This window comes from Ambystoma mexicanum, chromosome 9 (assembly GCF_040938575.1).
Source record: "Ambystoma mexicanum isolate Mex_15411 chromosome 9, UKY_AmexF1_1, whole genome shotgun sequence".
Lineage (NCBI taxonomy): Eukaryota > Metazoa > Chordata > Amphibia > Caudata > Ambystomatidae > Ambystoma > Ambystoma mexicanum.
In genome coordinates, this window is record NC_090931.1 from 1,214,892,004 (window position 1) to 1,214,910,720 (window position 18,717).

General features: G+C 42.6%; 1 protein-coding gene across 10 annotated transcripts in view; it reads right to left on the minus strand.

Moving 5' to 3' along the window:
* R3HDM1 (R3H domain containing 1) overlaps nt 1–18,717 on the minus strand; it is a 1,943,510-nt gene that overhangs the window by 42,818 nt on the left and 1,881,975 nt on the right. For all 10 annotated transcript variants that reach the window (XM_069616551.1, XM_069616544.1, XM_069616545.1 and 7 more), the window contains one exon: nt 17,157–17,244. In XM_069616551.1, the coding sequence (XP_069472652.1) occupies nt 17,157–17,244 (88 nt within the window). The remainder of the gene's footprint in view (nt 1–17,156; nt 17,245–18,717) is intronic.

The following is an 18,717-nucleotide window of genomic DNA, read 5'->3' on the forward strand; positions in this document are numbered from 1 at the left end:
CCTTTCCTGTGACGCACACCCAGAGCGCCTGATTGGCCAAAGGCCATAGTCCCATTTCCATTGGCCAACATGGTGAGTAGGGCAAAATGTGGCACGTGCCTTTCCCCAATCACTGCGAGGGACGTGACCAGGTGAAGCAGGACTCCTCCTTCTCCCTATTGGTGCTCTTTTCTGTAACATACACCCTGACCACCTGATTGGCCAAAAGCCATGGTCCCATTTCTATTGGCCAGCATGCTCACAAACGCAGAATGTGGCACGTGCCTTTCTCAAATTACCACCAGTGCCGCGGACAAGTAAAGTAGGAGGAGTCTTTCTTCCTATTGGCATGCTTTCCTCTGACTCACACCCTGAGCAGCACATGATAGGACAATTGCTGCAGTCCCATTTCCATAGGCCAGCATGGTGAGGCGCGTCGAATGTGGCACGTGCAGGTCCCCAAGTACGTCGAGGGCCAGTCCCCAGTGCAGCAGGAGTCCCTCTTCCTATTGCCGCACATCCTAAGTAACTCATTGGACAATCCCCACAGTTCCATTTTCGTGGCCAACACACGCAAAATCCCTGCATGTGACTTTCGTTCTGCATGCAGGAATAACTTGCACCGGGGAGAGGGGGAGTTTGGAGTAAGGGGCGACTCTTAAAAGAGCCTGTTTTTGGTTGTTGGTGTAGATCCTTCTACAAAAACACCTTTTTTGTTGGTTTTTAGTAGCTTGTGTGTTTTCTTCTACGCACATTAGTTCAGTAAACTCTTCACCGCATTCTGTAGACAAGCAAACAAAACTGCATTGCCAATGGATGACAAAAAATGCAATTTTCTTGGAAAAACTCTACATTTCCACAATAAGGTCATTGTTGCAGAAGAACATTCCACGAGCGGACATAAAAAGTGTACATGCTTCTGTTGATGAGACACCTTCCTTCTTCTGGCTCAGAAAACATCCATGAGCAGTAGGCCATACTCTTCACAGTATTATAGATGAGAAAAGCACCTTGGCAGTGGCAAAAAGCATCCTCACGACATCCAGCAACCTCCTCAGTCTGCGGAACAAATTTAAGCGAGGCAGATAACCCATATGCATGCCGCGCTCATGAATTACGATAACATCTACTACTGGAAACGTGGCAAGGTCTTTGCAAAGTGCATGCATATCGAAGAAATGGCACTCATACACAGTGTTCCACAATGTGCCCACTCCCGCCAAACCAAAATTGCCGTCAAAGTTTCTTTGCAGCATATAGTTGTGTTGATCTATTACAAAGGCATCACCTATAGTCAACACAATAGGTTTCATCATGTCAGCCACCCCAAGTATGCAGAGTATAATGTGCAACCGTTTCACCTCCCCCTTCCTGTTAACCACACCCACACTACCTGATTGGCTAATCCCCGCACTGCCATGGAAATTGGGCAAGGTGGTTTAAAGGGCAGATGTTGGCACGTGCGCCTCCCAAAGTAGCGTGTGGGCTGCACCCCTGTAAAACTGGAACAGTCCTCCTTCCCTTTGCACCATCTTCTCTGCAGCTCTACTTCATTGGGTTACTGGCAAATAGGCACACACGCGTCCACTAATCGCGTTAAAGCGGACATCATCGAACACTGTCACTGCTGTACAGCACTTGAAATGTACCGTTACACATTTGCAGTACAAACATCATGCCATTCCAAAGCACGTCCACTACAAAGTTCAATGAAAGTATGCACGATTTCTCCATCCCCATACATCCACATAGCCACCCAGGATGTGGCACGTGCAATCCTGAAAGAACTGCGTAATCCACTACCTTTTCATGAAAGTGAAGGTTGTGGGCGGGGGGTGAGTGGTGTTTTGGTAAACAATATGAAACTGGGCAGGGGATTCAGTCTTCCAGCGTATATGTATAAAGTGTTTTTTTCATGTGCGTGCGAGCAATTTAAAAAAAAAATTCTCTTTATATGCGTTTCCGTTTGCCTGTCCTCACGCTTTTACAACATTCTGGTCAATGCTTCTTGCACAGTGTAAAAGAAAATGGCATTGCCAATGGCGCTCACATAAATGCCATTTCTACGGAACCACTGCATATTTTGCGACCTCATGATCTCATAGTGGGTGGAGAACATGCCAGCAGTCTGCATAAACTGATGCATAATTCTGTTTATAAGACACCTTCCGACGGCTGGCTGGGGACAAATTACGCTCCTTCCTATGAACCACGCCCTCAACTCCGAATTGCCTATTTCCCACAATTCCATTTCCATTTCCACCCTGCTCATAATGGGAGGATGTGCATGTTCACTTTCCCATCTACAGTGAGGGCCAAGGCCCAGTAAAACTCTGGCAATACTTCTGCCCTTTGCACGTTTACTTTTTGCAGCACTCCCCCAATTGGGTGCTGTCACATTTCAAAACATGCATGCACCAATCACATACAAAATCTCTGCATTGCACACTGTCATTTCTATACACCGCTCCTTATTTACTGTTAAACACTCTCAGTACACGTTCCGTTTGATTGCCAAGCCCCTCCACCAGAAACCTCTGCCAAAGAATGCATTATTGCAGCATCCACAAACAACCTAACACACCCCCAGCACACCATTGGCTATGCACACACCATTGCAACGCTTTACACCCCCCCCACAACACTGTACACACAAGCGACTGACCGTGTGGGCACCTAACATTATGCACAAACGTTACATACATAGCAGCAGTTCTACCTATCTCCCCAACCATAAAACACCCATTCATGAAAACGTGTCACACTTAGCAGAAGCCACAAACATAACGCAGCCTGCACCACCACTACGCACTACCATGCACACGCTATTGTGTCACTGCCAACCTATGCACACCACCTGCACAACATTGGGCCTAATTCAATAAATCTGCACACAGCAGAGTAACCAACCACATATAAGCTGCCCTTCAACCATACCCACTTCCATACTCACATTACGTACGTACTGCACCTTGTGGCCACACTACCCAACTTCTCACTGCACCATCTCCTGCCGCACACCAAACAATGTAGCATGTTCAAACTATCACCACAACCATAGAATGCACAATACACGCTTTGCAACTCACTTGTCGACAATGTGCTCCACACGCACATAGAACTGTTACCACATTGTAAAAACATTACACTGTCTCCGGCACCCCTACACCGTTTCATTCACATACTATTGTCTTACTCACTTCCACTCAAAGGATTGTTTCATTGGAAATGTAAACATGACAAGTTTTCAACATTGCCCATACTGATAGCATTGTGCACACAGCACACTATACAAGCACATATAAGCTGCCCTTCAACCACACCCTGCAACATACTGACAGTATACAAGCTTGTACCCTGTGCCCACACAGTGTGACCTTTCACTGCAGCATCTCCAACCACAGGTCACCGCCATGGAGCTATGCAGTAAACAATTGCAACAGTTACCATAATGTACAAACAGGACACTCTCTCCTGCATCCCTGTGCACTTTCATTCACATACTATAGGCGTACCCACTCCCATTCATAAAGTACTGTGTCACTGCCAACCTACCCACATTCAGTTTGCAGCACTAACGCTACTGCAACCAATCTGCACACACTGCACTATGCAAGCACCACCCTGTACCGGATGCAGAGTCAAACATGCCTTACAGTCTACGGGCTTCGGCCATGCATCCAGTAGTGTAATCCTTCCACAGACCCACTGCACCTTCATTCACCCATGCATGCCTCCATGTGCCCAACTACTGCATTCCATCCGCAGCGCAATGCCACCCGTGCTCCCACCCAAGCTATGTCATGTGCAATTCACTCCCCATCTGCAAATGACCTGCCACCACTCACAACGAAATGATTTTTCCGCAAACAGGTCGCGGCAGAAGCTAAGGGACCGTTACGACAGCTGCCTCCAAACATCACAGAAAATACTAGCATACATATGTCACATGAACCACTTCTCACTACCCCAGCCATTCCCTCCCTTATTGCCGCCAACACAACACGAACGGTACATTTTTCATACCCTTCCGCCGGCAAACTTTCCTCTGATACACCATGGCGGCTTTCCCAAAAAATGTTGACGCACAGCACGCTTCCCTCCAGCCAACCACCGGCCGCGTCCAAACTTCTCAGACACCACGCCGTACCGCGATCCAATGACACTTCTGTCCACGGAGCGAACAGGGAAATGGGTCCACAGAGCGGACCCATATATCACTATTTTTTTTGGGACGTACATTTCACTATTTTACAAAGAAATGACTTGTAGGATTTCCACCAAACACACAAAAGCTTGCTTTTTTTATTGTTTATAGCTAAAAAATCAACTTTTACAATTTATTTTTGGGTACATATCAAAAACAAGAATGTTTACAATATTAAGATCAACAGAAAGAAAACGAAAACATCCAAAATTAAAGCAATAAAAATAAACACAAAAGTCTTAACTCATTTCTTTGCATTTGTGTCAACAATTTGGTGAATTATTTACATCCTATCTCAATTCTCTTGTTATCATTTTTAATTGTCAAAGACATCTAGATAATTTTTGGTTGCAATGTGAATTGACATACGGTTTGTTGAAAAAAAACAGTTCCCATATTTCACCATCATTAAGAGTTGATAAATGGCTGTAGTATTTAAATAAATGCATTTCTCTTTTAACAACCAATTCAGTGCATTCCAACATAATGTGTCTTAGAGATTCTGTTTGGGATACATTTTTACAGAATCGACAAAAGCTAAGTGCACTATGGATTTGTTTTCGTTTGCTCATTACCTCTCGCGTTGGCCAGAGGTTATATCTAAAACGTAGAATTGCTGTCCTTAGGTTAACAGATGGGTAACGGATCAAATAAGGATTCGCATTGCCCAAATGTTTTCCTTGCAAATGGATTGTTCTTAAAATCTTTGTATTTAGAGCATTGCTCACATGTTTTGATCCAATCATATAAGTATATTTTTTTCTTAGCTCTGTTTGGATCTTCCAACAATGTTTGTAAGGAGTCATCAGCCTCTGCCATGATATTAAATACTGCTGTTTTCCAAAGTCATAGTCAGTTTTCAACATAAAACAAGCAAGAGCCGTGAGCAAGGTATTTGTTGTTGTTGACAGTATGCATTTTCTCAATAATGCACACATACGCCATTGGTATTTAGTCGCTAATGATAATAACCCAAGCGCATGGCGCACAAACACCACTGGAACACATTGGGGCAGATTTAATACCGACTTCCAGTATTTTCTCTCACGTTTTTGTAGGATGTCATTCTTTAATTCAACCATGTTTCAAGTCCATATAGCAATATTGGAGTTGTCTTTTGATTATAATATGTGATGATGGATGAGATTGAAAATGTGCCATATTTATATCGAATTACTTCAGTTTGGGAAATAGTTGTGACTCTTTATTGCAGTAACTATAGATGGGCTTCATTGGAGGGTTTGTTATCAATCTTCATTCCCAAATATGTGCACTGTATTACAACTTCGAGCTCAGCATCCTGTAGTTTCCAGTAGTGTTTGTTTGACCTGCTCCTCGGTGCATTACAAATCATGATTTTAGATTTAGAGATATTAATCATAAGTTGCTTAGTTATCATGTATGTTGATAATGCTTGCAATGAATTTTGTAGGCTGCTTGGAGTTTTGGAGATTATGATCAGGTCATCCGCGTACATTAGCGCAGTCACTTTCTCCTGACCCAATTTCGGAGCATCAGTGATCACCTCATCGAAAATCTCAGGCATGTCATGCAAGAAGAAATTGAATAGGGCTGAGGCAAGGATGCAGCCTTGTCCAAGGCCTCTGCTGACTTTGATTGGAGTTGAAAGTATTCTTTCTGTGTTTAGCCTGACCTGCATTATAGTTTCAGTATGTAGTTCATGAATAATGTCCAAGATGGTGTCAGGACAGTCTGCTTTTTGAAGTTTTTTAATTAAGAGTTCCCGTTAGACTGAGTCAAATGCTGCATGTAGGTCAATGTAGGCCATATATAGTGGTTGGTTTGTTCTGTGATGTTCATGTTTGATGGCATGCAGGGACAAGAGATTAACAACCGTCCCCATACCAGCCACAAATCCCATCTGATGCGAGTCTCGTTTTCTCTCATACTTGGTCCATATATTGAAGTCTCGAAGAATGAACCGGGAAAAGAGTTTCCCTATTACATCTATAAGTGAGATTGGCCTGTAGTTACGGGGTGCCGTGTGGTCTCCACTTTTGAAGATTGGTATAACCACCGATGATCGCCATGAATCCGGTATCAATTTGTTCTCGATGATATTGTTGAATATCTTATGTAGTATTATAGACCAGCTACTCGGATTGGCTTTAAGAGTTGCATTACTTAGCCCATCCGGGCCCGGTGCTCGAGAAACACTTGACTTTTAAATGAAGTCTTCATTATCTTCAACCGGCATTTGCATTTGCCAAATGGGACAGGTCGTTGGTAATTTAAGAGTCTAATTTCTTGTCCAGTTTTGTATACTTCTCTGAAGTGCTGTAACCACTGCTCTTCGAAAACACTGTTTGTTTGTGCTGCTGTTAATGTGTTCCCGGCAGTGTTATTCAACATTCTCCAGATTATTGCTGTACTTTTGGAGTTTAAGACTCTTAGCATATTTTCTCTGTCTCTTTGGTATCTCATAGCTTGGCGATTTCGGGTCCAGTTCCTATATTGGCACTTAATTGATTTTAGTGCCGCCGCTCTTTCTTCGCCTGGTAACTTAGAGGCTGCTTTTTTATTCTTTCGGAATTCATTCCTTTTGGTTTTTTGTTCAAGGTCGAAGGAGTGTTTTGGATACACACCTGTTTTTAGAATTGAATTGTTGTTTGTCTTGAATGACATGAGCGCTGTTAAGAATCTCCGTACATTTCTAGATTTTTTAGTATGATGGAGTTTAGTGTTGTTAAGCGATGGTCATTCCATTGAATACATGATTTCCCATTATTGACATGTACATTGGGTTCATAATACTTTCTAGTTTGTGTCTCGCTAAGATCCCTTTCAAAGGCATATGTAGCAGCCAAGTTTCTTGCAGGACTAACATATCGTAATCAGTCAAGTCGGTTGCTAATGATCTCTTAAAATGAGCATGCCCACGGGTATTCCAACTGGCCAATTTGATGTTACTGGTTGTTTTTGGAGACTCATCTATCCAAGGTAGCTTTGCTTGGTTTTTTAGGTCGCATATTTGTGATGCAGAGTTTTGGGAGATTGGGATGTACTTCTCTATAGTTGGTTTACAGAATTTACCTAAAGAGGTGTTCTCAGGATCTTGTTGGATGATGAATCCAAGACTGAATAATTCCACTCTGGCCATCCAAATGGCATTAGAGACTATGCCTGATGGAATCCATAGCCTAACCACTTCTGGCTCATAGGTTTGGAAATTCGACCTCGGCTATATCGACTGTGGTCACTTCGCCTAGGATGGAGGTGCCCTTGAATATAATTAAAATGTTTGCTCGACATAAAGTAAATTGTTTGAATGGAGCCGGCCGGCATTTCATAATGACTGTATGTTGCGCAGTTTTATTATTACTAGTCTCTTTCTTGGTCATTCCATCATTACGTGTGAGCGAAGATTTTTGGTTTTGATTTTTTGGTGTTAGGCAGAATCCTGTGCAGTTTCCTTGGGGACCACTGCAAGAAGATTAAGACTACATGAGTAAGCAGTAAACCCAATTGGTAGCAGTCTGTACCACCCAGATTTACCTGGTAGCTGTGGCTGAGCAGTCAGACTTCTCTCAAGAAGAGTAGGGCAGTATACAGAGGATACACAATAGGGCTAACACAGTAGAGCAAGCAAACTGACCAGAGCTTGGTATCAAAAGTATATAATTATTTAACACGCACTTAAGGCAATACACTAGCACTATAAATCAAAGCAAGTTCAAACACAATCAGAAAAGTATACACGCCTCCCTTAAGAATTATTAGACAAGTCTAAGTCAAAACACTACTATTTGTAAAAACAGATGCAAGCGCGTAATTTAGATGGCAATCCAATAATTAAGTTAAATTGAGAGAAAAAGGCAGGTCATGAAAATAAAACAGTTCCCAACACTTTTCGAAGACCAAAACAAGTTAGTGAAGGCAGAGTCTACTGTAGAGCCAAAGTTCATAGGCCAGGTCCACTTTAAATGGGGCAAGGTAAAATGTGCCCAAGATCACACAGTTTAGAAATGCATTCAAGTCTTTGTAAAAATGTTCAAAAGAGGTTGGGTTGATTCAGAAGGTAAAGTTGGAAGGGCTGGGGGCCAAGCCAGTTGGAAAGCCAAGGATTTAAGGGTCACCTTTAGCAAACCGTAGAAAGGGAGGCCAGGTGGAACACAGTACCTTTAAAGTTGAGGAAGCTCTAGCGGTGGCAGTTGTTCCTGGCAGCGGGTGCTGTTTGTGGTTTCAACCAGGGGGAGAGAAGATCTCGTCGAGGGGGAAACTTGGAGTCGTTGCACTGCCTAGGGAAGAGACCAGCCGCAGAGTTCGTCGGTTAAAAGATGCGTTCCTTTTATTCGCGGTCACAGTGGTGAAACTTGGCTATCCGGCTGCCGGGGTGCTCGGCACGGGCTATTCAACCAAGAGACGTCCTGGAAGGCGAACTGGCGAACAGGTTGATCCCACCAGCTCAGAGGAAGACGACTCTTTCAGCAGAAGATCTTCTCTTGTCGTTGGGAAAGTGGTGAGGTCGTTGCAGCAGGGCTCCACCGGTGGTGTCGTCGCTGCAGATGGCTCAGCTTCTCCCCTCTTCGGATTTCTTAGGTCCTGTGGCGACTTCTGAAGTTCCAGTCTCAAAAGCCCTGCTTTTATGCAGAAAAAAAACCATTCAACAGCCTAGCTGTCACTCATACATGCTAAGTGGTGAGCCGGGCGGCTCACCACTGGGCCAATCAGAACAGAGTGCAACTTGAGTTGCTAAGGCAACGCAGTCCAGGGTGCCCATTTCCCCACCCACACATCCTGTGGAACCCAGACAGAGTGGCACGACTTGGAGGGCTTCTGTGGAGAAGCCCTCCAAAAAGTGGAACAAAGGGCCCGACCTTGGTTGGAGTTACAGAGACGGACACAAACGCCATTTTAGAAAAGAGTTCTGGTGAAAAGACCCAACCGGTGATTTTATATTAAATAAACCGGCGGTATCTTTAACATTGCACCAAAAAGTGGTGCATTTAAAATCAATGGGAAAATCCCATAGGAAATATTCCGGTGGAATATTTTGCGTGGTAACCACTGCCACCAGCCAGAAACTCGACAAGGGGGGGACTGGACAGTGCCCCCTTGGAAACAGACCCAGGGGCAATCGAATTAACCCCTTCCAGTACTTCCACAATATGATGGTTTGTACTGGTTCTGTTCACAATTTTGGACTAGTAAAGTCAATGGTGACTTTACATGCACTGGGAGACAGTAGTCAGTCCCAGGGTATGGAGTCTATGTTTGGGGGTCACTATGACACCCTTGTGTTACTGCACTGAGGGTGCTGTGTAACACATACACAAAAACAGATGATACCCTATGGAGTAAAAGACCCCATTGCCCATAAGCACACAATAAGTCAAAGACATACCTCAAATCATGCCTAAGAGTTATGTTATCTTACTTGAATTTGTGGAGCGCACCGCCGCCCAAAGGCATCATGGCGCTAGTGAGGGTCTAGTAAGAGTGGGAGGAAAAGAGTCTCACTCTTAGCAGGAGAAAAACACAAGCCCCTAACTAGGTTTGGCAAATTAGCCTTATAAGAGAATTCTCCCTAACATTTGGCACTTGCATTTTCATTGGCATTGAACAATAGATTTCTTCAGTCATTTGTTGGGGAATAATAGAGGGTCTGTTTGCACTCGATTGAGAATTGCAACCGCAATGATTATTTTCTGGATTCCCATTTTTTGAGTGGTCACAATGGGACAAAGGTTTCTCTGTTTGTAATGAATTTGATTGAGAAGCCAAGTAACCATTGCTGGCTTCTCGTATTTCTTGACCCTTTGTTCTTCATTTTCTTTACCGTTGGTATTCGGCTTTCCTCCTTTCTGTTTTTGTTTAACTGTAGCCTTTTGGGGGGCTAATGTCTTTCTTCCGCAAGTTCTTTCTGTACAGCTATTTCGGAAATTAGATCGTCTAGTGGTAGGTGGTCTGTTCCAGTGGGGATACCTCCATGTACGTTTATGTTCTTAGTAGCTTTTTGCATATTTTTGTTTTTATTGATTACCACCAAACTTGCATTTCGTTTTTGTGCTGCAGTAATTTTTTTGATAAATTGACAAGATGCTGATTTGATATTACCACCAGTTGTTTTGATGTTCTTGGATTTTTTAGTTTGAATCACTTTTGGTTTAGGGAGTGCTTTTTTATTATTCGGTGCCAGATTGCGCACCCTTTCTCTCTGAAAGATGTCATAGTTTTGTTGGACTTTCCATTCCGTGCATGTCGTCATTCTGCATGCACGGATTATGAATTTCATTTGATGTAGTTTGTTCTTCACTGACTGGACGGATGATTTCGGCAAATGCCGGTAAAGTTTGCCGTCAACAGTCTTTCTTTCGTGGATTGTAGCTGTGGCTCGCTCTGTGATGACTTGCTCAGAGAACTAGGCACTTTCAGAGCTATATTAGCTTCTGTTTGCAGCTGGCTATTTTTAGACATCCAGTCAATAATTTGCTTTATTTGAATTGATTGTAAGGTCAGTTTATCATCTATCGTAGCTACCACTCTGCTCAGGCTGACTATATCTACATTGATTGATGTGAGAGTAATCTCAAGCAAATATTGTTGGTTTATTTGTTCTTGCTGTTTCGAGTGTCCCTTATGACATGATGACGCAATTGGGCGTCTTGGAGTAGGCGCAACAAAAGATGTAGACACTATTGGGGAAACACTACCATCATGCTGGAACATGGCAGGTGAGCATGATAGGTTCACATTATCAATTGGTTCAGTAAAGCTTGCATTACTTGAGATGTCCAGAGAAGGCGAATATGCTAAATCTATCATTGCAGGTTTTTGTGCATTTTAGGAGTTGCCGACGCTGAACTTTCACAATTGCAGACATCGGGTTCTCACACGAGCAAGTCGAATTGTGCACCCGAGACCGCTTGCGTTTTATGCCTTTCGCTCTTGTGTGGGACGTGGTAATCCCAGCCTCTAATTGTGCAAGCCTCTCTTGCACTCGTACGGCATTGAGTGGTCCCGTAATATTCCTAATAGGCGTTGTGTCAAGAGGGTTTGCAGTTTGACTCTCCTCGCTTGTTTTCAACATTTGCGAGGGCGCTTTCATTAGTAAGCTGCTGTTCTGCAATGATGGATTGTTTTTCGCCAGACTGCGACTAATGCAGAAGTCTCGAATATCCAGTGAGGCAGCTGGTTTGTTGTTCACCGGAGTTAAAGTAATGGACTTCTTTGAAGTACGTCTCTGTGTTGCAAGCGTTAGCTGTTTGACCGTCTTTGCTGTATTTTTTAAAGCCGGCATATCGGATGTCAAAGTGTTAACCCGGCCATTTATTTTGTTTTTATTGGTACTAGTGAAAGTCGCTTGTGTTATTTCAACGGCGCACTGTTTCACTTCAAAATGACACGTGAGATTATGTTGTCAGCAATAAATCTTTTCTTTTGTACTTCAATCGCACAATTTAACCCAGAAGTAACATTGTAGGCAACAATATAATATTAAGGAAGATTAACTAATATGAAGCTAACGCATTGAAGCTGCTGCACGTTATACCTAGTAATAACTTAATATATACAAATACTTAAAAGTGCAAAGTAATAAATCTCACCAGATTGCCATGTAAAGGGGGCCCACCCCCCAACACCCCCAGACACCCCAAGACAGCCGTAGACAGCCCTTTCACGAAAGCCCTTACACAGGGAGCGTGCGCGCATGAAGTGCAAATTTCCTGTTCAAATGGATTCTGGGCCAAGGGGGCGGAGAAAGTGGGACTTAGAAAATGTCTTGCAGTTTTCCAAAACTATTGAAAGAGCAGAAAAACATAGTTAGCTGTTCGCTAACTGGGGAGTAGTTAGCTGTTTGCTCAGTCTCTTAATGAGTTCAAGGCAATGTCCACAGAATATGGTCTCCTACCAAAGTTCAGCTTCTTGCAGGGAAGAAAACAGGAGCCAGTTGACCAGCGTTCACAGCCGTAGACAGCCCTTTCAAGAAATCCCTTACACAGAAAGTACGCTTTCTGGCCCAAGCCCCCGCTCCTGGTGCAAATTTGGTCAAAATCCATCCAGCCGTTCGGGCTGTTGGCGTGTGCAAGGTTTTTCCCCATTCAGTCTATGGGGGGAAGAAAATGTTGGGAACCCCTTAAAACTCCCCCCTAACCCCCCACACGAAACCTCACCCAAAGATTCAGAGCCGGCCATATACTTTTTTTTACAAAGTTTGGTGAGGATTCGTCCAGAGGGAGCGAAGTTATAAGCCGCCGAAAAAGTGCTCTTCCTATGAGTTTAGCAACTTAACCATAACTACACGGCCGCTACTGCAGGCCGTGTAATTCCCTAAAATTCATAAATGTTTAGAATCATGGCAAGAAGACCAATAGTATCCGGAATTGGTTCAAATTCTGAACCACTCTTCAAGTATGCAGATTTCTTAGGGATTATGGCCCCAAAAATGCAGTCATATGCTAAAGATGACACTCAGGCGATTACCATGGTAGACAATTGGGATATAGTCTACATACATTAGTTTACTGACTTCTATACTAAGATACCACAATAGAAGAATAGATAAGTTTCTGAACTTCTTAATACAGATACATCCAGAGAAGCCTCTAAGGACTTCATTATATGGTGTTTGGAAACAACACTGAAAGCAAACCTTTTTCAGTTTGATGGAACATTAACGAAATAGGGTGCACAGCAATGGGTACCACTTTTGCCCCTAGCATTTCCAACCTATATGTTGAAGGTTTTGAAATAAAAGATAAATATTCCAACACAAATCCTTTCCAACATCATATGCTCACTTGGAAGAGATACATTAACAATATACTTGTGGGCTAGGTGGGTCCAGAAGATGAGGTCTCTGTTTGTAGACTGGATCAACACACTTGATTGGCATCTAAAATTGACCTCAACTATTAGCAAATATGAAGTGAACTTCTTAAGACGTAACAATATATAAGACTGAACAAGGGTTTGGAGTCAAACATTTCGTAATGCAACAGATAGGAATGCCCTACTTATATATGCATCATTTCATCCCCATAGCTTGAAGGATAGCTTGCCTTGCAGCCAAATTTCACATCTCTGTGGGAACAGCACTAACAGAAGTGGCTTCAATGAAGAAGCTCGGTCCCTAACTGGAAGGATATGTCAGCGGGGGATACCCAGAGAAAGTCATAAAAAGGTCTATGACAAGGGCACAGAGGTCTGTCCTAAAAATAAAAAAATCACAAGATTACTGAATTAGAAGACAAAATCCTCTCTAGAGTTAAACAACCGCTGATTATTCTAACCAAAAGCCACATTACAGCCTTGATGATTACATTGAATAGAATCTTGCATCTCTCTCCGGATTCCCCGTATGTACACATTTGGTCTCTAGGGATTTACACCCTGGACATTATTGGGATATCCACATAAACATTTATACGCTTCAAATGTATTACCACCTAGAGGATAGTAGATATTACATAGCTTCTTTTTCAAAATTTGAACGGTACTTCCTCAAGATGCAAGGTTCTATAGGGGATATCCTGTATCCTGTATAATAGGCATGACGTCATCATGTGACGTTACGTCTCTACGAAGGATGTGCACCTCAAATAGCACTGCAATAGGTGCATAGGCAACATTTATATACCTAGAATGAATTACCATCTGGAAGATAGGAGCTACCACAAAGACTCTTACCATAATTGGTTTGCACTTCCCTAAGATGTAGGTTTGGATGGGTGCTATTCCGTAGACCCACGCACAGTACACATGAAGTAATTACGTGACATATCGCAGTTACTTGATGGCATCACTGGACAAATATAACAGTGGCGTAGCAAAATGGCAGCTGTATTTCAGGCTCCCGAAATTAACACAAGAACACACTGTCACAGTGAATTAATGAGTAGAAACGGCCTCAGGAAGCAAACCTCAAACATTTGAGGTAAAATCAGATAAGAGATAGGTGATTCTAGCAACTAGCTTTTTTATTCTTTAGGACAGAATTAAAAGAGTACTGAAATTTGGATAGACGGAGGCATCCCTCTCTAACCATTTAACTGAGACACAGAATATCTGGCCCTTAACTTGCCAGCAGGTAATTACAGTGATTCACAACTATTTATTGATACCAATATCAATGTTGGCGTTACATGGATAGGATACCCAGTGTTTATCACCGACTACAAATGATATTCCCTCCATTATTCAGAGATGGATGATTGTACAACTGCATATTTCCAGATCCAGTTCGACATTGCCACAAGGGATAAAGTTCAATTCAAGTCATAGGAATGAACTCTGATAGGACTACTTTCAACTCTACCAAGTGTTTTTGGTTAATTAGAGGTCTTAGAGCCCCAAACCCCTATGGTTATAGCCAAGTCTCATTTAATACTTGCATTATTCCCTAATAGATTTCAAACTACATATACCCACCACCTTTGAAGAAGTTCTTCAATTGCCGACACGAAAAAAAGAAAACATGTCAGCCAGAGTTTTAAGTCTGCTCAGAGGGATTAAGAGTACTGGCCAATGGATCTATGTTGAAGACCATTACCCCCGCTTCCCTTGTTTGTCATTATGGGCTACTTTTTTTTTATTGAGCTGAATGCGCACTAAATGCGCCTTCAGATTTTTATTCACAAGCTTTTGGGCCGAAACGCTGGACAATAAGACCCAGTCAGAGGGGCTGCTGCAGTTGTGACATTTGGTGTTGCCCCCAGAAAGGACTTTGGAATGTGGAAATGGATACCTAAGACAATAGAAATATTCATCATGTTGGGCTTTGGTTATGCAACTGAGCTGTGAAATCTGTTGTACAAGAATGCATTTTTTTGTTAACAATTAATACATTTGTTTTGAAAAATAAGTGTCAGATTTAGATTAATTTAGAAACATTTTTGTGTTTGGCGTTTCTCAATAAATGTGCTTCAAATAGTTATCAGTAAAACTGTTATGAAAATTAATTCAATTTATATTAAGTGAATCATCAGTGCTTAAGGCACACATAGGGGATGGCCATCATTTGACATATGCAGTGTAGAATTTTGTGTTGGAGTGACTCATTACGCAAATGCCATGAAATCAGAATGCCCCCACCTCGAGTACTACCAGACTTTGTTCCCTATGGCAATAGGATCAGTATGGGTCCTTCACTTTTGCCAGCTAGCGGCGTTCTCCATCTGACCTCAAAGTGGCCAGGAACATTTGTATAAATTCACAACTCAGCAGACACCCGGTAGTGGGGGAAACTGAAAATGAAACGGCTTCACTGATAGGGACCAGACAAGGAGACCGCAAAGTAGGAAAATTAGCAACAGGCACACAACCAGTAAGAGGTCTATTTAAAGTCTGCTGCTCAGAAGGCACAATGTGGGTGTAGCAGGAAGTTAGGGAGTGGTGAGCGGGAGAAGGCTGAAGAGGAAAGAAGACCTTACAAGTTGAAACTGTGGTGGACGAGAGAGCCTGCTCAATGACCCGAGAGGCTTTTTGAGGTGGCTAACAAAGAGGACCAAGGCTTCTTAAAAACACAAGGAAGTTCCCTGGAGTGGGAGGCCACTAAGGACACAGACCAAAGTTACTGGTCTGGCCAAAAGTGGCTTGAAAAAAAATAGGAAATACTTCCTATCTTTCGTGGTGGAGGAGGAGGAGGACACTGCATCCCTTAGACTACAGAAAATGTAAGAAGGGCATAAAATCTTTCATAGAAAACATAAGGTAGGAAGGACACCAAATCCCTTAGGGCAACCAGGAGCACTACAACCCCAGACCAGCAGGAAGTGGACCAGGCACTACCCTCCTAATGTGGATGACAAATAGCTAGCAGGGAGTTATACTCATGTGAAGAGGACACATTACCATTTTCAATCATGGTGTCAGTCCCTCAGTAGGTTCATGTTAAAACGATACATGCACAACCATATTAGAAGTATGTTTCTTTATACTTCAATACACAAACAAAACACTCCAGAACAAGATAGCAAGGATCTGTGGAGACAGTAAAATCAAAGCAATGAATGTACCTACTTTGAACATTAGGGGTGCTATTATAGAAAAACTACATCCTTATCAAAATACACAGTGCACTGTTCACAGAGAGGACCATGCTACTGTAATATCCTGTTTGCAGGCAATGTTAAATTGTTTATAGATGCAAATCTGGTGGATATTCTGTAATGATAGCATGCATCAATGTGACACACATTCCCTGAGTGAAAGCAATGGCAGAGGTGGTATGGTTTCTGGGTGGCTAGAACCAGCATTTGAGAAGCCCAAAGCACGTTTTTCCTAAGGGAGTTTAATTTAGAGTCTTCAGGCCCACCATGATAGGCTGAATTTCTCAGCGTAACCTTACAGAGGAGTGGGGCAGACTCCCATTCTATCAAGATGTGGCCAAGCGGCATACAGCTGCATGATTTTCCTATTAGTGCGCCTTTAACCTAAGTGCAGGAGTGAATGCAGGGCGATTCCTCATGCACCCCCCAGACCTTGTTAATTTTAGGGAATGTGTCCCTATTGCTGAAATTCTTTAGTAGAGACAGGATATCATACTACCATGTGCCTTTTCAGCTTCACTAATCAGTCACACATTTTTGCCCAAGGTCAGTATTGATGAAAAAGCAGACCTGCAACACCTGACCATGGTGGCAATTTCACAGTTTCTTTTTTTAATGGTGGCAAGTCCCCATGCCTCTCCCTCAGACCCACTCCCCTGCCCCAATAACCCTAAAATCATGACTAAATACTCCCTCCCCCTGAAACAGCAGTTTCACTTCATGCAGTTAAGCGACTGCAACAGGGTGAATGGACACCAAAAAAGCATTGGTGACGTGATTATTACTTTTGTTTTTAAAGTATACATTACAGCCAACAAGGGATGCTTCATGATGTGGAAGCCCTATTTATCCAAATAAATTTTAACATCCAACACACGTATTTAAGTAACTTCTTTATTGTTCATATCTATGTATTTGCTATAACATTAAGCTGCAACAAAAGTATCGTAAATGCTCACCTGGTGGTTCTCCAGCACCAAGATCAGTCGAAGCCGCTTTTCTAGCAGGTTTCTTTCCTCTACTGCCATGCCTGTTTACTGACAGACCCTGAAATTAATCAAAGTAATAATATGCCTAGTCAGAACAGTCATTGTTATTTACCTTTAAAACCTTTCAATACTGTAATATATCATGTGATATTTGTTAATTTATCCAATGCTCAGAGACAAAGCTCCTGTTATTTTAGAATGCAATACAAACTTCACCTTTCAAAAGATTTCAGGTTTCCTGCATCTATTAGATTGCCCGTATTCTAGATTCTGTGGTCTGCCCTGAATTTAAAATCTGGATCTTCTAAAGTTCTGGTAATGCAGCATCCTCCCATATCAGAGCAGCAAGTGTTACCATTCCTTCCGACCCATCATATATTTATATTTTTATTGAGTCATTTTCAATTTTAAACAAACAAAAAAAAACCTATACTACCAGAAAAGAAAATACACCGCAGCCCCACCCGCCACCCAACTAAAATCCCCCCTGGGTCCCTGCATGGCATTAATTTCACACTTAGATAATCAACAAGTATTGAGAATACGCAAGCGTTGGGGGCAATATTGCAAATTAAAATCAGATTGTAAAAGCTTCAGCACCTCTGCCCAGTCAATGGAAAAATGTTTCTGTTCTCCCTGGATTGCATACGTAGTCCACTTCAATGCCACAATTCCAAATCCTATAAAACCATTCAGTCACTTTTGGCGGATCCTTCGATTTCCACTTTTGCGCAATCCCCAGTAAAGCAGCCAGCTGCAACACCACAAATGTTGTACATTTTGGCTTCGATTGTCCATGCATAGCAGAGTCAAAGATCAACAACAATTTAGCTTTCACAGATTTCCGTTTTGACATACCAAACACTTGTTGCATGTGTTTATCTCTGCCCAATTTACTGTTAACACCGGACAGTGCCACCATACATGACCCCAATTCCCTATTGCACCACACTGTCTCCAGCACAGTTCCAACAAAGAGGGTTTAATCTTGTGCAGACGGGCTGGCGTGTAGTTCCACTGCGTAAGCAGTTTTAGCCAGAATTCCTGCAGTTGTATGGAGCGGGTATATTTAGGTATGTCTTTCCACAGCCCTTCCCATTCTTTATCTGTGATCAGTTCCCCCAAAGTTAGCTGCCATCTAGATTTATAATTCATATAATTCAAGGGGTGGGTATGGCCATCCTAATTAAAAACAGCCTAAGATTTATGGCTAAGCTATTGGACAGTTCTGAAACCTTCATAATGGTTGAACTGATATTTGCAGAAATATATATCCAGAGAATATTGTTGGTATCAGTTTATTGGAATCCCATGGCCGGATCTTTAGCGACAACCTCTCAAGCCTTGAACATGGCGTTGACAAATGCCATGTTGCATCTTCCCAACCATGAAATTCTGATTGGGGGTGATTTTAATGCAAGCCTGGCAATGGAAGGTATCCGACCAGCTGCTAGCGACTCCACCACTTATGCAGAGAAAGCTGGAGCAAGGGGTATGGAATGGGCAGAATTGTTTGACGCATGGAATATCT